This window comes from Gobius niger, assembly GCF_951799975.1.
Source record: "Gobius niger genome assembly, chromosome: 8".
Taxonomy (NCBI): domain Eukaryota; kingdom Metazoa; phylum Chordata; class Actinopteri; order Gobiiformes; family Gobiidae; genus Gobius; species Gobius niger.
Window position 1 is genome coordinate 19,384,437 of NC_136859.1, and position 23,559 is coordinate 19,407,995.

General features: G+C 39.8%; 2 protein-coding genes across 2 annotated transcripts in view; both read left to right on the forward strand.

Moving 5' to 3' along the window:
- eomesb (eomesodermin homolog b) overlaps nt 1-23,559 on the forward strand; it is a 383,568-nt gene that overhangs the window by 6,473 nt on the left and 353,536 nt on the right. The window lies entirely within an intron of this gene.
- Nucleotides 470-23,373, forward strand: LOC306967221 (ankyrin repeat and IBR domain-containing protein 1-like). The gene is made up of 20 exons (XM_079562151.1): nt 470-615; nt 2,140-2,409; nt 5,796-6,096; nt 6,348-6,530; nt 7,422-7,539; nt 8,174-8,382; nt 9,027-9,115; nt 9,186-9,330; nt 12,157-12,323; nt 13,511-13,599; nt 15,200-15,330; nt 17,251-17,385; nt 17,526-17,612; nt 17,852-17,918; nt 18,231-18,376; nt 18,514-18,692; nt 19,384-19,435; nt 20,398-20,503; nt 20,708-20,742; nt 20,831-23,373. The coding sequence occupies exons 2-20, from the start codon at nt 2,222-2,224 to the stop codon at nt 21,674-21,676; spliced, it is 3,273 nt and encodes a 1,090-aa protein (XP_079418277.1). The 5' UTR covers nt 470-615; nt 2,140-2,221; the 3' UTR covers nt 21,677-23,373.

A 23,559-nucleotide genomic window follows, 5' to 3' on the forward strand; every position in this document is an offset into this window, starting at 1 on the left:
AACTAAATACATTTTTACCAAAACACATATAAGCTGTGTAATGGCCAGTAGCCTATTTCATGGACTCTGTCGCACTCAAGTGGTCGAACCCAATACTGCACAACAAAGTTGTGGCTACCAAAGCACATGATCTAGCTAAACTAAAGTTTGCTGTTGCTAACCAGTTAGTAAGCCTATTATATAAAATAATACATCACATACGTATAATATAACGCAAATATGCATAATCCACGTTATGTCGCTGTTGACATGATAAAATAGATATCGGCAATGATTTTTGACCAAGGTCTCCCGTGCACATAAACTAATGCCGTAAATTCATATTACACATATACACCAACTTTAATGCACTTACCAGCTCTTAATAGATTGAGATTTGAGGGGGAGGGGAAAAAAACGACCTAGTTTAATGATTTGTTTGAAGGATATTGTACTGTTAGCCTGGCAACCCCCACTAGAGTGGACGGGGCTGACGTGAACATCACTGGTCTGAGCTCTGAGCTCACATATGGGAAACACTCAGCTATCGGAAAAAAAACATCAGCTAAAATCGAATCCCTGCGTGACAGGTGTTTTTACAGGAACCGGACGACAAGAATTGTCTGCACTATAAATGTAAGTTAAAATGACTGTCACGGGAAAACCGATCTTTTAGTTTATCAAGTATACTAGCCAAGTTGGCTAACTGCAGCGTACTTAGCGAGCTAGTTAGCTCCTCCGCTAGCGTATGCCTAGAGCGTGTGCATTGACGCGTTAGCCAACGCAGATGATAGCGTCGTGTCGGGGTTTGTTTATGAGTAACATAAGCTACAAAGACGTGTTGTAATACTGTGATTTCAGCCAATACCACGGAAAATCTAAACACAAGCAGCTGACATTCTCTAAAGCGAGTGAAATGCTTATTGTTCTTGTAAATATATAATCTCAAAGGTTTCTTAGGTTAGGTATCTGTACTGATTAGTTTAGCACAAAATGCAACACTGATGCACAAGTAAAAAACAAAGACAAAAGAAACATGGATGATTTTATGAGTTTGATAGCTGAGTGGACGCCAGTCCATGTGCTCTCAGATTTGTTTTCACTGTTAACATAAGGTGAAGATTGTTGTGGCTGTCAAAACACAGTTATAAATGTGTGACTGCCACCACTGAGATCGCAGATTTAACTAATGCGTATAGCTAGACAGAAATGTGGCTGACGGTGTCTGTCTGTCTGTGTTTCTTTATTTTGTTTCTTTTTATTTACTTCAATCTGACTTTATTTTTCAGCCACCTGTAGACACATCACGTTGCAGTCAGCTCAGGGTGGTCTGACCAATTCTTTACTTCTGGTATCAAACACAATCACGGAAATTATTGGGATTGACTTGCAGCACTGTACTGTGGGTTTAATATATTGCTTTGCTCTGGTTATAAACGGTCTGCTGCTGAAACATGTTCATAAATACTTATCTGGACCAAATAACAATTTAGGATTATTGTTCATGGATAGATTTGAAGCTTTTTAAGGAGGTGTCGAGTAAGTTGCAGTATCACAAATATATTATACAGTAATGCTCATATACTCGCCTGCAGGTTGTTTTATAATAATATTGTTCCTATCATTGATAGTATATGTTTATTACAAAAAGGAAGTTGATTGAATAGCTGTGTAAATATACCCTAAAAACACTCCCAACATTCAGGACCATATGGCTCTCTGGTGGAGGTGAAATGGTGCCGTGCTGTGTGATGTCCTTGTTCTGAGTATCTCCTGCTCCACCGTGGCTCACGGCCTCAGTGGGGTGAGCAGCATTGGCAGAACGCAGCGGAAACTCCTGGTGATGAGAGAGGAAGTTGTGTCCTTCTCTCAATGGGAAGCTAGCTGGCCACAAGTACTTGTAACATGAATAGCAATGGTTATTTTCTGGTACAGTGCTGAAGATTTTGCAGAGTTATTATTATTTTTTTAGCAATGGGATAGACATCGTCATATTTGAAAAAAATACGTCATTCATTTTTGCTTAAGATGGAAATCTACATTTTTTGACAAAGTGGTACATTTTGGATCTAGTTGTCATCTGATGAGTCCACTCCCTAGTGGTTTGATCTGCTATCTCTTCTCTAGTCTACTGAACTGTATTTTGTCTTTTTTTTCTAGAATTTTCACTATGTTGCCCTGCTGAACCCCACTTCAGAGGCTCTTTCACTGCTCTGAGCTCAAACTCAGCAGTCACAGAAACATGGGGAACACAGCCACCAAGTTTCGAAAGGCGCTCATCAACGGGGATGAGCTGCTGGCCTGCCAACTCTACGAGAGCAACCCACAGTTTAAGGACGCACTGGACCCCAACTCCACATATGGAGAGTCCTACCAGCACAACACTCCACTACACTATGCTGCTCGGCATGCCATGCTGCGACTACTCAGGTCAGTAACAAAGATAAAGAAAATCAAAAAGCAAAGTCATTGCCATAAAGTAGTGTCCATGTTTTGTAATATGTATAAGTCCATCTGTCTTTCTACAACGCCATCTGTTTGAATGTCTAAGGAATACCTCCTGCTGCGATGGATGAGGCTGTTAGAGTTATTTTTTTATGTTCTTTCAACTTGTGTTATTGGACTGTTTTTACACCAACAACTTAAATAAAGTCAGTTTGAAATGACCAAGCATTAGATTACAGAATTTGTAGCTGTTGTATCACACTGTTTTTGGGGGTTTTGTGGTTTTAGCTGAAGGTGGTGCTGTTCACCATTAAGTTTTATTATTTGACTCCACAGTTAATCTTGATTATTTCTCAGTTAGGGTAGAACATTGTAATTTTCTAGCTTGGCATGTCTTCATTGTTACACACCCTGTAGCTCCATTCTAACTACTGCTGACAAAAAAGAACACATACAGATATTGAAGACATGTTTATGCGCTTGGAGTCTAGTGAAGAGGTGAAATTTCTTCTTGCTGACATTTTATTAAAAATGATTTCCAATAGCTGATGTATAGGCCGATATAATTAGTTTCATTTGATGTATTTTTTTAATCTCCCAAATGGCCTATTGTTAAGACTGTATTACTATGTTAACAGTTTCAATCCTAGAAACAAAGCTTGTCACTTTTGTAAAATAATTTGTTATAGGCTTATTTATTTAGATTTCTTGTTTTTTATGTTCTATTGCAAAGCCATTTCTTTAGCTTTAGCTTCGAACCAAGTTGCTTTTGGCTGTACGCGTTTAGGCTTTTTGAGCTATCATTGTTATTTTAAACTTAGGGCAGGCTCTGGTCATTTTGAAGTTGCTTTTATAAACATTGCTGTCTCTTTTTTAAGAAGGGCTAAAGATATTACTGGCAGACATTTACTCTTTAGCAGTAAATGTGCACAAAAGTGTGCCTCTCGTTTTCACACCTCTTTCACATAACAATGTGGGGCCAGTAAACACATACTGCCAGTAGCTCTTTGAAAGAATAGACATGTTCTATATGTGTAGCTTTAGGAGCTACAACCTAATGCAATCAAAAAATGATGTTTTTGGCATTATTACCACTAATATATGCTTCTATAAACATAAACTGTTATAAACCTAAATGGATATAAATCTGACCTATGTGTTCCAGTATTTATTCTCACTTCTTTAACACTAATGACCACCCTTCTATAATAATAATAATAAATATTTAGCGAGCACTTTTACAATCAACGTTTACAAAGTGCAGTTGCAGGCAGAGCATTTAAAGTCAGACAAGTCAGAGCAAAACCCATCAGGATAATAATGAGATCACATAATAAAAACCCATCTATAAAAGTGAGTTTTAAAAGGGATTTAAATGAAGATATTGATGGTTCCAAAGCCAGTGCCTGGACTGAAGAGGCCCGATCGCCCTTCGTCCTGAGGTTTGACTTTGGAATATCTAACAGCCTGAGGATCTAAGGCTGCATGGGGGCTCGTAGGTGGTTAAAAGTTCTGAAGTGTAACTTGGAGCAAGACCTAAACGAGCTTTAAAAGTGGTCAGTAAAATCAATTCTAAAACGCACAGGGAGCCAGTGAAGAAAGGCTAAAACTGGGGTGATGAGCTGGCGGCTGTTAAAACCAGTGAGAATTGTAACTGCAGCGTTTTGAACAAGTTGGAGGCAAGAGAGGGATTTGCTATTAATACCGGAGAGGAGGGAGTTGCAGTAGACAAGCCGTGAGAAAATCAGGGCGTTCATATTTTTTTCCAGATCGGGGCGGGAAAAGACGGGTTTGATTTGGCTGATTATGCAGAGATGAAAGAAACTGGACTTAGTGTTTTTTTGAGATGCACGCTTTGAATGTGAAATGTGGGTCAAAAATGACAGCAAGGTTTCGAGCTGCAGAGGTGATGTTGGGGAAAGTGGACCAAGGGAGTTTTTGAATGAGGAGGGTTGATTAATATAACTTGAGGTTTGGAACTGTTTAGTTGAAGAAAGTTCCAACTGTTCACATCATTAAACACTGTAAAATAGCGGCTAGGCTTCTCGGGAAGTTTGACCTCAGCTGGAGATATATTTGTGTGTCATCAGCATGTAAACACAGGACAAAATGGCAGCTGATTAGTGGACATATTTTGAAGATGGATCAAGTCTAGTTTGAATAAATACAATATTTTTTTCCTATCTAAAACAAGGTGTCTGTCACTATTGTTTCCAGAGATAGTAGCAAAATAATATGGTCCATTTCATAGTCAGTATTGCTCTGGGTGCCAATATCGGCCTATAACATCGGCCGAGCCTGATTTCTCTGAATACACATTACGCACCCCAGACTGTGGGGCTGGATTCACATCACCACACCTCGAGTTACTGTTAGAAGATAGATTACAGCAGGCTCCCCGGCATCATTTCCAGGCGGGAGGATTGCTCATAGTAGAATTGTATGCACAGCTGCAGCTGTGAGCTATGGCTTGCTTGAAAGTAAAGATAAAGCATCTGCTGTTTTAAGGTCACCATAGTAAAAGAGTGCAAATTATAAAGCCCCATCGATGATGTCAGAAAGGAAATGAAGCAGCAGCAACAAACTATGAAGTAAATAAATAGTTCAATGTAAATGTATGGATTTGTACTTAAAACCTATTCTATTCAAAGCCTGATAAAAGCCATTACTGAAAATCTATTATATGTCAGCCAGGGCAGACACTCTAATGAGGCTGTTTCTGCAAAGCACAGCAAGTGCAGGGACACACCATGTTCTCCTGAGCACCTGCTTTGTGTAGGCCAAGCAATTAGTACTCAACTCATACACAAGACTTACTATAAAGAACAAAGTTTAGGTTCTGATTTAACAGCAAAACAGTCTAGAAACATGTTGACCTCACACTTGTGTGGCATCAAAGTCCCCTATTAACGTAAAGGGCCCTATCGTGTGTTTCCAAACGTAGGCTTTAGACTAGACTTTTCGCGCTGGCCAGATGCGCTCTGTGTATTCTTCAGCTCCAGTCTAAACTGAGTAAGTGGGTTGAATGGGGGCCTGACAGACACAGACCCTTTCACTCGGGACACAGTGTTTTACTCACAGTGGAATGAAGTCTTGTAAAAGATGGAGCATTAATGCTGAAGGAATATATGAGGCGCGTGCAATGTAAAGATGAGGAAAAGAAGAGGGGTATACACCAAGTGCCTGTTGATTCTGTCTTTCTAAGCCACGCCCCCGTGCCCCTGGCCACGCAAGCACTGGCACAGGCGGAAGATTGGGCCAAAAGTAATATATTTATTGTAAACATATATTTTTTATCGTGTTGTTTTGATTGTATTTACAATAGTTTCCAACCATCTTACAGAAGTGCATTATATTCCCGTTCTTTGCAGGTCATTTCTCCAAAACAAAGATGGAAATCCCAATAAGCGTAATGTGCACAATGAGACATCACTGCACCTTCTGTGCATGGGCCCACTGATCATGACCTCGGAAGGGGCACTGCAGCCACGCATAACACGCCCGCATGAAGACCAGCAACGGCGGGCAGAGTGTCTACGCATTGTCCTGTTGTGGACTGGAGCGAAGCTGGATCATGGAGAGTATGAAAGAGCCGATGTCAACGCCACAGACAACAAGAAAAACACCTGTTTGCACTATGCTGCTGCCTCTGGTATGAAGACTTGTGTTGAGGTAAAGTACACTATATCTCAATGTGTCTTCTTTTAACTCCCAAAGTACACATGTTCAGTAATGTTTCAAATCATCTTTTTTCACAATAACTGTATGAAGATGAATTCATTTGGGGGTGTGTCTTGCCTTGAACTTGATTGTTCTTGACAGTCAGATATGTAAAAGAGTACTTCCATATTGGCCATGATATTATTTATATTTTTAATCAAATACTGCATTGTTCTTTCATTGTTTTGTGTGGAATTGTTCAGTTGCTGGTGCAGCGAGAAGCGGACCTGTTTGCCGAGAATGAGAGCCGCGAGACTCCGTGTGACTGTGCGGAGAGGCAGCACCACACAGAGCTGGCCCTGGGCCTGGAGTCACAGATGGTCTTCTCTCAGGCCCCTGAGGCGGAGGGTATAGAAGCCGAGTACGCAGCCCTCGACAGAGGAGAGGTACAAAACACCGTTGCCACTGGAGCGCACATGCAGAATTTGTGTCACTTGAAATATTTTTGGCAGTTAATTTGGTTAAAACTTTGAACTGAATCAAATAAACCGTAGAACAAGACAATACTTGATTTGCCAAATGTTCATTTTATGATGATTAAGCCAGTTTAAGCTGAAATGACTTCAACTGATCTGTTAAAGATAATAGGCATTTCATTGTATTGCATTCAAATCCACTTTGTTTATATAGCATCATTTATAGACAAACATAGGTGCCAAAGTAGACAGTAGATGGTTTAAATAAAACAACAACAACAACAGAAACAGGTGGTTTACTCTGTCCAGGTAGGTGGGAAGTCCCTGCCTCAAGTAAAGAAGTTGAACTATCTTTAGGTCTTGTTCACGAGTTAGGAACAGGTGGAGCCTGAAATTGGCAGGCACATCTACGCAGTGATGAAGAAGGATCTGATTTAAAAGACAGAGTTCTGAATTTACCCGTCAATCTCTGCTCTCACTCTCATGTACGGTTCTGAACAGAGAGACCAGATCGCGGATTCACGCAGTTGAAAGGGTTTTCATTCGCAGGGTGGCTTGACGCTCTCTTATAGATGGAGTAAATCACTCACAATAAATAATAATTGTATTTTTATTTTATTTATTTTTTTCAAGCAAATCATAAAAGAAAGTTTGCCTGAAAGGTGGTGGGAGGAAGCCAAGAATGATAAGACGGCATATATGATGATTACATGATGACAAAAAAATAAATCAGGCACAGGAGACGTTAAAAATTCCACTGTCTTCAGTTTTGTTTTATACTAAGTGTTAATTAATCTGTATCAAGGCCACATGTTATATTTTTATTTTCCGAGTTGTTGGACTTTCTGCTCTGTGTTGTAGCTGTATGAGGGCTTGCGGCCTCAGGACCTCCGCAGACTGAAGGACATGCTGATAGTGGAGACAGCTGACATGCTACAGGCCCCTCTCTTCACTGCAGAGGCACTACTCCGAGCCCATGGTACACTCAAACACACTAACTATATCAACTACAGGTATAAACTATCATGTGCACTTTTTGATTAACCGTCACATTCATTCAATTTGTATGATTTGAAATTCTCTCAATTCCTCAAAAAAAAAAAAAAAAGGAACAAAATGTCTGATAGCCCAGCTTGGGTAATATGTATGGATGAGTTTAATTGAAATAAAATGAGAGGAATTGTGGTAATATTCATTATCTAAATGAGGCCATTTAGAGACCGGGGCATTTGACTGCTACTAGGAGATTGATAATAGCCTATTTGCTCTGCTGACAGTGGTAAATGTTTCTTTTTTAAGAGTGATTTTGTCAGAACACAGTAGTTCATGCACAGTATGCAAGTCTTGCAGTTTCTTCCCCCAAAAAGGCACCTTTTCTCATTCTTCCTTTGTGTGATAGAAAAGCCATCCTTAACAACTGAGGTTTGCAGTACTGTAGATGTGTGTGAGCTTCAGGCTACAAAACATTGTGTCTATGCCTCCAACAAACTCTGGTCTGACGTGGATCTAGACTTTGAGGCACTTTCTCATTGTTGCAGAAAAATTGTCCATTACAATTTTAGCTGTTGTTGTGCTGTGCCATTAATGCATCTCTATTATCTTTCTATACAAAGACTGGGACAGAGAGAAGCTGTTAGAAGCCTGGATGAAAGATGCAGAGGAATGCTGTCAGCGGTCCAGGGTGCAGATGCCCAACCCGCCCCCTAGTGGCTACAACGCTTGGGACACACTGCCCTCTCCTCGAACACCTCGCACTGCTCGCTCTTCCATCACCTCTCCAGACCAAATAGGCCTCATGCCTGCAGAAGAAGAGTCAGCCCTGGTAGATCACTCATTTAAAAGTCCTAACGACAGCATGGGCCAGAAATTATTTGCACATTTAATTTTTTTTTTTACTATTCAAGCTAATTTCTTACTGGTTGCTCGGGTCCACATCACTAGACGCCAGTGTGAATGTTCAATGTTCATCTTAATGGGGAAAAAAATCTCAATTAGATATAGAAATCCTGCAGCTCTACTTCTAAACATTAAAACTGAAAACCTTGAGATCACTCATATTTCTCATTGATGTTGCTTGTTTGCTGAACAACTGTGTCTGTTTTATTTTGTGACCCGATGCTAATAGATAATAGCTTCTGGTGGATTGCAATTTGTCTAGAAATCTTGAATCTGGCAGTCCTATTAAGTCTCTCAAAAGGCGTGTCTTGTGCTGGCCGACTGCTTTCTACTCAAGGGCCCGTTTAAAGGTTACACTTGATTCTATCTCATTCTGCTCTTTTTCAAATCAATACTTACATTGTTGAGGCACACTGGCTCCTTTATTTCTTTTGTCAGGCTCAGGCTTCACTGTAACAAGGCATCTGTGTGTAGGGCTTTGCCTGCTATTTAGCATAATTTTGTGCTTTGGCTTCTTTTCTAATGCACAAGTGTTGTCGGTGATTTTAACATCACTGTTACCTTTTTCAGTGTGGTATCTGCATGTCTTCCATCTCCATATTTGAAGATCCAGTTGATATGACCTGTGGCCATGAGTTCTGCAGAGCTTGCTGGGAAGGGTATGTTCTATTTTAATGCTCTCGCCAATTTTATTTGTAACACACTGACTTTAAACATTTGGTTTTGCAGGTTTTTAAATATAAAGATTCAAGAGGGCGAGGCTCATAACATCTTCTGCCCAGCATTTGACTGCTACCAACTTGTGCCTGTGGAAGTTATAGAGAGTGTTGTCTCAAGAGAGATGGACAGACGCTATCTTCAGTTTGATATTAAGGTATGCCCCCTCATCGGGTTGCCAACTTGAGGACAGAAAAAGGAACACTATTGGGGTAGGGGGCAGCGACGACATTAATCTGTAAGCAATGTTGCTTTAAAAGTACTGACCCATAAACTAAAATGTAAAAAAAATAGTTGCGTGTATTAAGCTGCTCATGTGAAGTGGTATCAGCCAATCAGAAGTCCGTATGGAGTTTGTGAAGGGGAGGGCTGTCGCTTTGGCTTAAAAAAACTCCTAAACAAAACATTGCAGTCGTGGTTGCACTGTTTGGGGGAAGAGCATAAAGAGGTGGCCGGTTTCGCTCCGTTTGTTTTTGCTACTGATTCAGTAATGATGTGGCTAAAGTTCATCGCGAATCTCGTGCTCCCTCTCCTCTACTCTCTGGGCGAGCGATGCAGCGCGGTGTGGAGAAGTGAAATCAGAGTGGAGACATGATGCAGGTGACGCGGTGTTGAGAGAGAACTATTTAACTTCATCTTGTTAAGGACATCAGCACATGAATCAGCACTGCAGTCTTTGTGTGCAACTCATGAATACTGACTATTCAAAATGTGTTACATAGAAATAAATCACACAAATAATGATACTGGGTCTTGTAAATACCTTGCTGCTGGGAACATTTGAGAAAGACTTGTCACGCTGGCTAAAAGGTAATGTCAAGCCCTGATAAATTCACCATTAACTCATTGACTGCCAATGACGTCTATAGACGTCTAATAGGTTTTTCAATGGGAACAGCTGAGCCGCAGCAAAGCCTTGAGCATGTCTTGTGTTAAAATCTTTGTTGTGCTGCCTGATGCTGCCATCTAGTGACTCAATAAAAGAACTACAAGTTCTTTTATTGAGTCACTAGGTGGCAGCATTGCTCTTTCGTTTTCTCAGCTTTTTGGTCAGAAAACAACATTTTGGGTGATTTCACCTATTTTTTTTCGGACATTACTAAAGAATGGAAACTTTTTTTTTTTTGATGAAAGAAGAGAGTCTAATCTTTCTTTTAGTGGGTTTTGTGTTGACGTAGACCTAGACCTACATTATCAGTGGGTCTTCAAAAAACACTCAAAATCCTGAAAAACCTCTGGCAGTGGGGAGCTCTCTGATTTGAAAATGGCTGGTAGTTAATGAGTTAAGCAACAATCCCATCCCATAGGCCTATATTTTGGGTAAAATGCCCATGTGGACCTCTATAGACCTATTTAAAACATGCAATATGAGCTTCATTCAGACTTTTACACCAATTTCTTCATAGGACCTGCTCTTTTTAAGGGGGAAAAAGCTTAATTTGCAACATGTTTGGGTTCTTTTTTCACCTTTTGAGATAGGTGTTTTCAGGTCTGTTTATTTAAACATTTCAAACTATTTAGTTTTGGCTGCAGCTTTTCTGAATTTGCAAAAGTAACGATTTATTTTGTTTGTTGTAGTTTTGTTACATGCTAAGTTCATTTGATTATAGTATAGTGGAGATTCCAGACCTCCCTCATTAGAAAAATTACTTATTTTATTTTATGGCCGCCCGCCATAGTCTATTTTCAGCTGCCATAGTCTAAAACCTCTGTCCAAACAAAGTTGTTCAACACAAAATGCTTTGTATATTCTTGTTCTGTTTTGATTGAATCACAAACTCATTTCATCACATGTCAGTTTGAGAGTTTGTGCTGATTACTGAAGTTGACAATTAGGAGGGGAAGGGAATCTTATTTGTATAGCGGTTTTCAGATGACACAAGTCACACCCAAAGCGCTTCACACATGAAAGGGAGGGGGGTTCATTCACTCCATGCTGATGGTGGTAAGCTACATTTGTAGCCACAGTTTCCCCTGGGGTAGACTGACAGAAGCGAGGCTGCTCATACATAGGCCAACCACTCACACATAGGCATTGGGTGAAGTGTCTTGCCCAAGGACACAACGGCAGTCTGCACCTGCAGGAGCTGGGATTCGAAACCCCCACCTTCCGACAGTGTTGTTTTTGGCAGCCCTTTTAGTTTTAGTCCTTTGGACGAAAATGCATTTAGGTTTAGTCACATTTTAGTCATTTCAAAATGTGATCGTTTTTGTCAAGTTTTCGTCGGTTTCATTATAAGAAGTTATAATTAATTTCGATAAGTCTTGGAAATTGGGATAAATAATAGCTTCTATTGGCTTTTGACAAACAGATGACACCACGATAGGCACTGGCAGAAGTGGTCGGCGGACTGTGAACAGTACTTTTCCCAAAAGCGCCCGCTCTCCTCGTCCTCTGATCGTCGCGTTCTCTCACTTCGCGCACAAACTCTGTTTGTGAACGATCTGACGAAAAACCTTCTCCCATTTTTGTCTCGTCTCGTCTCGTCTCATTGACGTAAACTCGTAAACGTCTCGTCATGTTCTAGTCCCCAAAGAGCTCATTTTAGCTCGTCAACGCTACGTTATCGTCATTAAAAAAAGGGGCGTCAACGAAAAGATATCGTTATCGTCTTCGTTGACGAAAACAACACTGCCTTCCGATAATGAGACGACCCGCTCTCCCATCTGCGCCACTACTTTTTCTATAATGAATATAGTTAGTTGTGGCACCCCGGGTTGTCCATGACGATTCTATTGTTTTATATTACCTATCAATGCACATTTCCACTAAATAGAAATGACTTTGTCACAACAGCAAAAACAACAACAAAAAACAGCTACAAACTTTTTCTTATTGTTTAAAAAGCACCAGAATGCAGGAAAATGCTGTGGGCGTGATTTATTGAGTGATAGGGGAGAAAGGATCCTCAAAATTCGGAACAAAAGCCGTCCCTTATTGAGTCAATACTGGCCAACCCTAACATTGTTCTTTTCTTGTTAGGCCTTTGTGGAGAATAACCCTGCTATCCGCTGGTGTCCCGTGGCGGGCTGTGAAAGAGCCGTTAGACTGAACACACGGGGACCTGGAAGCTCTACCTCAGACTCTCTCAGTTTCCCCCTCCTCAAAGCACCGGCCGTGGACTGTGGGAAAGGACACCTCTTCTGCTGGTTAGTATCAATCCCCACAATGAATTGCATCAGTGCTTGATGGAATGGAGAATGCATTTTGGGATAGGACTGGTTACACAAAAACAAATAATGTTTGCTATAAAAAATAAACTCAGTTAAGCGAGAAGCATCTAGACTATTTGGTCTTGGTCGCTATAACTTAACAATTTACGATAAAGGACAAGCCACAGCTCTGCAATAATGTGTTTTTCTTTATACACTTGTAACGTCTCAATTCTTCATGAGGATCCGTTTATAAACGCATTTTGCAATTTTCAGGAAGTTAAGTGGAGCTTTACTGTCATGGTAATGCCAACAACCACTTCAATTAGTTCGATAAAAATGCTTTAAAGGGCGCCCCAATGGCCTTAGTGCAGCAGATAAGTAGAAAAAGACTTGAGTTTGTGAAACAAGCATGAAGTGCTTGGTTCAAGTGTTCACTAAAACACTCTGTCAAAAAATCTGTGTGTCCATGAAAAATTCCAAGATGAAAAAAGTAGTCTGTATCCCATACAACACATGTGCACATCAAATAGCTTCAGTTAGCAACAGTTTTTTTAATGTTTGTGGGGGCCATATTGGATATCTTTGTTTATAGTATATGCTCTACGAAATATTAAGCACAAATCCGTTAACCTTTGCTTGTTGACTCTACCGTAAGTATGTAAAGCCAAAACAAGTGCATAAACAAATGATCTGAGACACACAAAACCTATGGTAAAAACTTACAAAAAAAGAAACTTTTTTTATTTTGAGTGCTCACTGTCATTTTCAAAAAGTGGCTTATGGAGAAGATTTTCTTGAAGATTTCTTGTTTCACCAACTGAAGTATTGTAGTGAAAAAATGACTTTATCTGCTGCCCTACCTAGTTGGTAAGACTGCAACACAAGTACACCGGGCACTCTTCTGACTACAGCAGTTTTGGCTGTTCGTTTCATGTCTCTCACCTCCACCTCATTTCACCTGTACAGTCTGTACTGTCATGTGTTTAATAAAGCCCAGGGGCCACAAAACATAACAAACAGGAAAGTGCCGTATGACTCAGCGTTTTTTTCCCCACAAATATTTGAGTTTAAAATATACTGAACGAGGACAATAATAAGTAATAAGTAATGAAGTATATTACAATCTACTGTATATGTGTTGTATTTGCAAATGTAAATATATACATTCCTTGTGGTTGTAGGGAGTGCCAAGGAGAGGCTCATGAGCCCTGCGACTGTCAGATCTGGAAAGCCTGGCAGCAGAAAGTCAATGAGATGAAACCGGAGGAGCGTGAGTCCGTAGGCCATGTCACTGTTGTGTAGAGTACCCCAATTGTGGAAAAGTGTCATTATTTATGTCAGTTGTAGTATCTTTTTATTGTCAAGCTTTATTCATTTTTGTTACGGTTGCTTGCCAGGTTTTGGTTTGGTAGCTGATTTGTTTTGGGTTTTTTTTAGAATAGAAACTTACAGGCAGTTTAGTACCTAATAAATATAAATTGTATTTCATAGTCAAAACGAGGGATGCACCAATCCGATACTGGAATCAGATATCGGAGCTGATACTGGAAAACATACGATATTGCGTATCCGCTACAAATATCTGATACTGAACCGATGCCAGTTTTGGCCAGTTTTAAAGCTCTCACCGCTTTAAAAACACAACTTTCACCAACTAAATCTCAGTGAATATGGGAACGCTGTATATCATTTTGAAGCTCAGGACCTGGAGAATCCAATCATGCTAAAGCTAGCGGCAACTAATCAAGGCTGGGTCAGAAACGATGATAGAAATACCTAAAGCCTAATGAATTAAAATCGGCCACTGCTGGAGCAGCCAAATGTTTGTATTTTAGTTTAAGAAATGCTGTTAAAGAATAACTGATATAAATATTAGTAATGCACAAGTTGTAATGATCAGATCACTTCCTGTGTGTTGTTTATATTAATATAAAATAGCCAGTCCCAAGGATTGTGTCTCAAATCCAGTGATCCTTGTTAAATGTTTTTCCATTAGTTTATTAATAGATAATAATTGACAAAGGAGATAATCGGACCATTCACTTTTTCACTCAGAGAAAGCCACATTTTAGAGACGTCTCTTGGTGTCGGTTAAAATCGGATTTCGGCAGATACTGAAACCCCAGTATCGGCATCGCATTGGAAGCAAAATAGCTGTATCGGTGCATCTCTAGTCAAAACAATTATTTACATCTATGTTTAGAGCCCTATTTCTTTGACAGTTCTTGTTTGTTTTTTTCTAAATTCAAACTTTACATCTGAAGCTATTTGATAATCGACCAATCATGGTGTGTGTGTGAGTGCAGCAGGAATACATAATACATGAGGGTCATTCCATGTCTTTTCAACCAATGCTTCCTGCTCGACCATTTCGGCTGCAAACTTGTCCTGGTTGTTGGTCTTTTTATTAGTCGGTAGAAAGTGTGTTATACCTTGGTCGTTTAGGTTTGAAAAAGTAACTTGATCACATTTTCAAAGTCTAAAAGAAAACAAAAAAAAAGATAAGACAGAGACCTACATGAGCTCTTATATAAGCCTGTCATATCATACTTTGATTTTTGATTGAAGTCATATAGGTCCATAAACTGTAAAATGGTGCTATATTATTATTATATTCCTTTGTTTTACACCTACAACCCTCCACTGTGTGTTGAACAAGCCCCAAAAATGTGAAAGTTAGAGCTTGCCAAAGTTTAGTCTTTTAATATCAACAACAGTCAGGACAAGTTCGAGACAAATCTGAGATGGTTGAGTAGGATCTTTCTCAAACATGTGTTGGTTTGACATGAGCCTTAAGCCACGACAATGAGTTTATGGTTTCCTTTGCTTCTCGTTCTGGCTGTATCTGTGCCCCTCTCCTGGTGCTGAAGTGGCTGGAGTGACTGAAGCTTACGAGGATGCCGCCAACTGCCTGTGGTTACTCAGCAACTCCAAGCCTTGTGCCAACTGCAAATCCCCCATTCAGAAAAACGAGGGCTGCAACCACATGCAGTGTGCCAAGGTAATTTAAACGTTTCTTCGGAAGTGGACTTTGTGAATTTAACATGAAAACAATAGCTACCCTTCAGTATTGTCCTTGGAGTTTTAATTATTACTTATTAGCATGAATTTACCAGTGTGTTAAGTTGGGACTATCTTTACCTTGACTTTTGTTGCTTCTGTGGCGAGGCATTTAAATGATTGACATTTGTAATGAGACTTCTGGCTTTGTTTCCGCTGAATTTGAATGTCAAGTTGAAAAGTTAATTACTTTTCAACCACGCAAGACAGGCTATTGATTCATATAATATATCATTTCCTTTTAATTACATTTTACGGAAACTTGCAAGACTAAAGTGGCAATTATATCCGCAGGTGTGTGTGTATAATCACTTGACTGTTGAGGGCTCTTTTTTCAACACCTACTCAGCATTTTGTGTACTTGAATATTATCCATATTTTCTGCCTTGAATGAACAGGGAATGGATTAATTAGTTGTTTGAAAACACTTCGTACCAAACATTCCCAAAGTAGTACGGGTGAGCGATATTGTTCATATTAATTGAGTGCTGTTAATGATTTATCTTAAATACATAATGGTAATTATTCAACATAAATCTAAAATTATACTGCAATAAAAAAATAATTTCCACTTTTTAACGCATGATTGTTGCACCTCAAATTAAAAAGCAACATGCCATCAATTGACCATAGATTTAATCAGAATTTGCTTAAATTTGGTTAATATTTCAGGATTTTTGACATGGGGCCTCACTTCCTAGTTATCCAGAGTGCTGTTGATTTCTGGAGATATATATATGTATTTTTAATTCATGCAGTCGTTATATTTGAATAGTTTAGTGGTGCTAGGCTAGCGCATGTCTATGGTAACTAGTAGCCTGCATTAAAAACAGTCTGACCCAAGAACAGTGACCTGAAGCAAATCACTTATAACACCAGACTACCAATATAAATGTCTGTGTCGATAGAATAATTTCTTAAACACAACTAACCTTGCATCACATGAATTACTGAATTTTGAGGGACTATTTCCTAGCAGATCACTCTGCCGCTGCGTAGCTTACAACCACAAAGCTGATGTGGCTATTTTGAATGCAAAATTATTCTATCGACAGACATTTATATCAGTAGTCTGGTATTATAAGTGATTTGCCATGTGCTACCCTAGCACTAGCCTAGCACCGTTAAACTATTCAAATATAAGGACTGCATGAATTAAAAAAAAAAAAAATCTCCAGAAATCAACAACACTCTAGATAACTAGGAAATTAGGCCCTATGTCAAAAATCCGGAAATATCGCTTTAAAATTGTATTATTTGCTCAAACCTATATAAGAGCTTGTTCAGCTAATAATGACAGTTATGGTGCACAGTTGTTTATGTTTTGAGCATCTCCAACCTTGACCAACGGAATGAGCAGTGGGTGTGAGGTATAGATGTGCTGGCCCTGTGGCTGCCGTCTGTCTGCAGATGTCTGAGCTGAAGAGGCTGAGTAGAGATTGAGATTAGTTCACAAAGGCCACTGAGTCTCATGACTCGTCATTACCTGGAAAGACAGGACTTTGCTGCAGTTGCTTGGAAACTCAGCTTTACGTGTTGCCATGGAACATTTCTTCTTTGTCTTTGTGCTGCCACTTTGCTCATTCGCACGTCTACTGCCTTTGTCCAGTAGAAATGGTTTATTTCCGTTTGTCTCTTATCCACTCCTCAGCCGTCTATTCATTGTTGTTTCATTTGTACTGATTTGTAGGTGTCATAATTCAAGTCATGTCAAGAGTTTCCATGTTTATATAATCATATCTATGGCAAATTGTGACAAACACAGATTGGTGTTTGTTCTTTCCCTTTTATGTAAACAGACCTTTGATGATACAATTTTCAGGGGATTAGACTTTCAGTACTGCCTTTGTGATATCTGCAGTGCAAGTACGATTTCTGTTGGATCTGTTTGGAGGAGTGGAAAAAACACAGCTCTTCCACTGGAGGTTACTATCGCTGCACTCGCTATGAAGTTATCCAGCAGGTGGAGGAGCAGTCCAAGGAGATGACTGAAGAGGTACAATTCACTCTGCAAGATAATGAGCTTTCGAGTTTTCAAGTTTTCACAGCACAAAACTTAAAGAAATGTGAACGCAACCTTCCACGATGTTCCACATTTACAGATTTAATTTCTAAAATTCCAATATCATTTTGCAGGCAGAGAAGAAACACAAGAATTTTCAGGAACTTGATCGTTTTATGCACTACTATACACGCTTCAAGAACCATGAGCACAGCTATCAGGTACTGTCCTCTCACTTCTGCACAGATTCTATGTTGTCTAACTGTTTCTCCCATTTACCTGGTCATTAACATAAAGGATTGTTATTTTGTCAGATCGTCATCAGTGCATTATACTATTGTCTCTACCACAAAGTATAATTGACATTGTTTGCTATTAACCGCAGAATTTGTTTAATCAGTGTTGTCAAGACATTTTTACTCAACTGGAGGCCCTAAAAGCTTCTGTCTTCTTAAATTAGCTGGAGCAGCGTCTGTTGAAAACTGCCAAAGAGAAGATGGAGCAGCTCAGCAGAGCGCTGAGTGGAAGTGAGTTTGAGCTTGGTGTAACACTGTCAATCTCCATTACATATTTGGACACATCTTCCTCTACTTTGATGTTCAGCTTTGAAGAAATAGCAGCGGGAGGGATTTCATGAAAGTGTTGAAATAACGTAATCAAATGTAAGAGAGTCTGTGCTTTGGCCTTAAGCAGTTCTCCTTGTCTTTAATCTGACCCAGAAAGACATTGATCAACCTTCGTACTATTATGATTATTTTGTACACTTAAAAAGTTACGTTTACCCATCACTTTTTAACCTTTCTTTCTGTCCAATAAAATAACACACTTTATCCTCACAGGAGAGGGAGGCCCGCCTGACACCACTTTCATTGAAGACGCAGTTCTAGAACTACTAAAGACTCGACGCATCCTGAAGTGCTCTTATCCTTATGGGTTCTTCCTCGAGCCCAAAAGTACAAAGAAAGAAATCTATGAGCTTATGCAGGTATCAATGCTTGCTCAAAGATTCTTGCTCACTGCTGGCTGGCTTACAGTCTGTAGAAAGTTGTGTATTGCTTTGTTTAGTTGACACAGTTTGCACTGTACAGTAAATATGTTGCTGATAAAGTTCTTTGTTTCTAGACGGATTTGGAGATGGTAACTGAGGATCTTGCACAGAAAGTGAACCGCCCTTATCTGAGGACCCCTCGTCATAAGATCATCCGCGCGGCCTGTTTGATTCAGCAGAAGAGGCAGGAGTTCTTGGCCTCTGTAGCCAGAGGTGTGGCACCCAGCGACTCTCCTGAGGCTCCCAGGCGCAGGTGCACATCATCATTTATTTTTCTGATCAAAAATATTCATAATATCACATTGCCGTATGTACATGAATAAGTCAAATATGCACATTAACACTGTTAACAAGTATCAGTGTACAGCAGGGGTTCCCAAACTTTTCCGCAACCCCCAAAATCACTCCCTTCTGTAAAATGTAATTGACATTTGTAATAATTTAAGGTGCAAAACATTTAACTCATTGACTGCCAGTCATTTTCAAATCAGAGAGCTCCCCACTGCCAGAGGTTTTTCAGGATTTTGACTGTTTTTTCACATGTAACCCCGTAAACCCAGGCTTCTGATTGGCTGGAGGGTTGCTGTATTCGCCTAATGTTTAACATGGAGCACATCCTGCTGAAGGGAATCTGCAGGTTAGAGCATTTTGCTCTAATCTGGCACATCTCTTCTTCCTTAGACTAATGTCTTTTGTGCATTGTCCCTGATCAAATAAAAAATACATTTAAATTCGAATTGGATGACAATTAACGTTATAAAACACAGAGAAAATACTATAATAGCTATTTTAAATAATATTAGGATCTACTGTATAATCATATTAATTTGGGTTATTGTAAAATTGTTTAGGTCAGCAGAGAAGGCTTGACAGCACACCACTGATATAATATATAATTCATGTATTTGAAATGTTTATTCTTTCTCTTTTTGTTTTATTTTCAGTTTTGCTGGTGGCACATGGGACTGGGAATATTTAGGATTTGCTTCACCTGAGGTAATAAGGTCTCCATTAGGGCTAGACTTTTCCACAGTTTGTAAATGAGCTTCATTCAGTAAAATAGAAACATCAATATAGGTACTTATAAGTGGGGCGCTATGATGATAAAAACAAATTGTAAACTGATCCCTGTGACGACTAGCTCATGTCAGATCAAGGTTTTTCTACGCTAAAGTACAGGCACTTTTCCCTTCCCATTCTTCACATTGGCCTGTCTAGTCATGCTCTGAGTAAGTGACACCAATTAAAGTCCTGTTTTGAAATGCATGCATTATGAGCAGTTGATGACAATACGATTTATGCCTCATGATCCCTCCAGATGCTTGCTAAAAATAGACTCACGTTTATAAAAGTAGGTTGTGATCTCTCTTCCTTAATTAAGCATGTGCGTCTTGGCTGTGCTTGTTAATGGGAACAACACAGTGATAATCAAACCCCGATGTCACCGCCTGTAGGTGCAGCCACAGATGGTTGATGCTACTTCTTATGTGTAGCGTGTCCCTGTGCAGCTCTTTTAAGTTATTTTTGGACAAGCGGCACAGGAGAAAGTGAGGTTTGGGTGGATAAACTATGTGCAGTAAATGGAGTAAAAAACAAGGTACAAAGATCATCATAAATTGGTTATGTTCAATATTGTCATTATGTCTATCACCATCTTATCTCTCATCTCAATAATTGGATATTGGTGTTTTTATACATGGCTGTTAATCAGTGCCATCTAAATACCAATTTAAACAAATAGATCTTTCTGATAGTTAGCAAGTATAATTAAGAGGGGTTTAATGTGCTTTATGCAAATTTCTTCAAAACTAAATTGGGCCTGCTTCCTGAAAGTCTCGGTAATTACTTCTCTATCATTCACGCTAACTGGCAATATGTCAGAAATATCAGATGTGAGTTTGTCTTGCACTACTGTGTATTGCAAAGTAAGTGGCTTTGCTTCATTTCTCCTGTGACAGGAATATGCAGAGTTTCAGTATAGACGGAGACACAGGCAGCGAAGGAGAGGTGACATGTCCAGTCTGCACAGTAACACTCCGGACCCTGATGATGATGGCACTTTAGGTAATTTCTCTTCCAAACGTACAATGAAAATAAAATGTAAAACTTCCTCTCATCAAAACAAAGGATTGATTCATATTACGCCCTCAAACCTTAGAGTAAACACTGTATTATAAATTACTCACTGCATTTAAATGCTTTTCTATCATGTTAGTGTTTGGGTTTTATTGTTAACATTATAGTACTTCTTTCTTTTTCTTTACAAAGATGGACAGGACTTTGGTGGGCACAGACATTTAATGGTGAGCAGAGTTTTGATTTCATAAGTTGCAACTACTTAATTGGAATCTTTTTCTAATTCAAATGTGTGTTTGTCATCCTATACTGCAGGATCTTGGCTCTTTGGATGATGATGACCCAAACATTCTGTTGGCCATCCAGCTGTCTCTTCAGGAATCTGGGATGGTGGGGGCCGGGGCCTCGGATGAGCCAAACGATGCATCACTGGGGGCCATTGGCACCTCTCTGCCCTCTCGGCTGGAGCAGAGCCCCACAGGAGTAGAGGCCTTGACCAAGACATCCCTGAGCAGCTCAGAGCTACTGGAGCTGGGCACCATCAGTGCCCATTACTCTGCCACAGTGGGGTCCTCTGTTCAGTACTGTGAGGGCCACATGTATAGGACATCCCTACCCATCCCAGTGGCCCCTGGTGGTCACTCCTCCACAGGCCTGTTTTCCTCCAGTGACTCCACCACCTGTAGCAGCCACGAGCCATCTTCGTCCTCCGCTTTAGCCGCTAACACTAACCTGCTGGGCAACATCATGGCCTGGTTCCATGACATGAACCCTCAAGGCATCACCCTGGTCCCCCCCACCTCCTCTGACACCGACTCCAACCTGTGCGCCCTGCACACTGAAGACGAAGATGAAAGCCTTCAGGATGAGCATGACAAATCTGCTGTAGTCATTCCAGAAAATAAACAGGCGCTGGAGGCAGAGGTGTGTGTGAGTGCTTTAGAGAAGGAGTGTGTGGTAGCAGAGAGGCCCACCCAGCTGGAGCTCGTGCAGCTGGAGCCATTGCCCCTGCCTTACCCAAGCCCACAGGAGAGCAGCGCGGAGCCACACTTTGAGGCTCAGAGGCTCTGCCACGTGGACACTCCACAGTGCGACTCTGTGTGTGAGCAGCTGCCCAGCACCAGCTCCTCTGAGTGGGAAGAACAAGTGCACTTGGTATGATGTGATGGGCTGGAGTAGCTCAAACAGCCAAACACCACTGAAGAGTGCTGAATGTTTGCAGTTTGCAGATGTTTCTGATTGTGCTCAAGTAATTTCAATCTGACCCTGTCGTAACAGAGGCTTACATTTATGAAGTGTTTAGAGGCATAAAATTCCTAAAATGGAAATTGTGCTTATTGACTGAGGAAAAGACTGTCAATTTGAGGCCAGAGTATTTTTTTTTCTAGATTGAAACTGTAGCCTGTGTCTCCACTGGATCTAAAGCGTATTGTATGTTTTAGGACCTAGTAGCTGTACTTGCTGACCACACTAGTATTTAGTTGATATTAGAGAGCAGGTGAGGAGTAAATGTCTTTCCTGCTCATGCCTGCCTAATTTCTAGGTGCCAAACACTGACTAGCAAAAGCACAATTTGCTGTCACCAAGTGGATTCTTTAAAGCAAATTGTGCCTGTTGAATTAAATCAGAACCACTCAGTTTGATGTTTAATATGAAACACTCAAGCCATATTTCCTTCAATATTTCTGCTGGGTCATATTTCACACTTTGTTTAAATGCTGTTGTGTAAACCATTGGCTAAATAAGCAAATGAGAAATCATGCATGTTATAGATTCACAATGGATATGAATTGGAAAATCTGACATTCTGTAACAAATGCAGTTCAAGTTGAACATGAAATAGCCCACGGGATATTTATAAGTGCACATTTCTGTGCAGCAAATCATGTTACCCGATTAGTGCACAAGTAGTGAGTAGCCTTGATTTTCTTATATGGGAATGCCACTTTAGGAATAATGACAACATCCTGAATTTCAATTAGATAAGGCACTGTTGTTTTTCCCAGAGTTGTGAAGGAAACTGAATGTGTTTTAGATATTTCTCTACAGTTAGAGATGCAGTGCCTTTGTGTCAATCTTTGATTTCAACATTTTAAGAGTGCTTATTACACAGGTGTAAACCAACCAAATACACACCTTTTACCTTATGTTTTTCTCTCTAGTGTGTAGTATGCAAACAGCAGCTCCACAATAGTTCTGTTGTGAAGCATGAGGTTTTGTTTGTTTTAGTAGTGTTACATTGAGAAATCCTGACTTGATGAAATGGCAGTGACTTCTACCCAAATTTTAGATTGCATTTTATATTTGAGTGCAGCAAAAGACCCTGTATTTAGAAACTAATTCACTTTCTGACTTTGGAGTTGACCACTGTATGTTGTTAAACCTGAAGACACTAAATAGAGGACAGTTGCAATATATTCAAAGATTGTGAATAATCCATGTTTATTTGTAGAACCTAATCATGTTTTACAGACTACTGTCTGAATGTCTGAAGTGATTGAAAACAGCAGACCCAGGATGGCATTGGCAGTGATCAAGTGTATGGGTATGTGTGCCAAAATAAAGTTAGTAGAGCTAACTGAAAGTATGAATAGGTGAAAGTTATTTCAGTCCTGTGTGTGACAGTATGCTGTGCATGAACCGGGTACACCTCTCAATGGGATTTGTACTTTCTTTGTATTTCACCTCTAATGTCCAGGTGAATTATTTTAAATGAACATTTTGTAACTCATCTAGATTTTCTATTGTAAAGCAACTAATCCTTGAAATGCTATTTGCACTTTCATAGTCTATACTTGATACATTCCCTCTTTATATGAACTATGGTTGATGCGTGATGCCAATAAACTGTGTGAAGTTTTGAGCATAAAATGTGTCTTCCTAATTCAAAACACCAAAACACATCTCAAAACGAGTTTTACAAGAAAATATATTATATGGAAAAGTGTCCTAGAGTACAGTCATTGAAATCTAAGTTTTAAACAAAACTCCCCAGGATAAAAAAGAGTCACATTCTGCTGCAGGTTGTTGTGGGTTGTGTTACA

Coding starts and splice junctions, on each gene's coding strand:
- LOC306967221 (XM_079562151.1), top strand. CDS start 2,222: ATGGGGAACACAGCCACCAAGTTTCGAAAGGCGCTCATCAACGGGGAT. Junction 17,613..17,851: donor ACCATGAGCACAGCTATCAG/GTACTGTCCTCT, acceptor TTCTTAAATTAG/CTGGAGCAGCGTCTGTTGAA. Junction 19,436..20,397: donor TAGGATTTGCTTCACCTGAG/GTAATAAGGTCT, acceptor CTCCTGTGACAG/GAATATGCAGAGTTTCAGTA.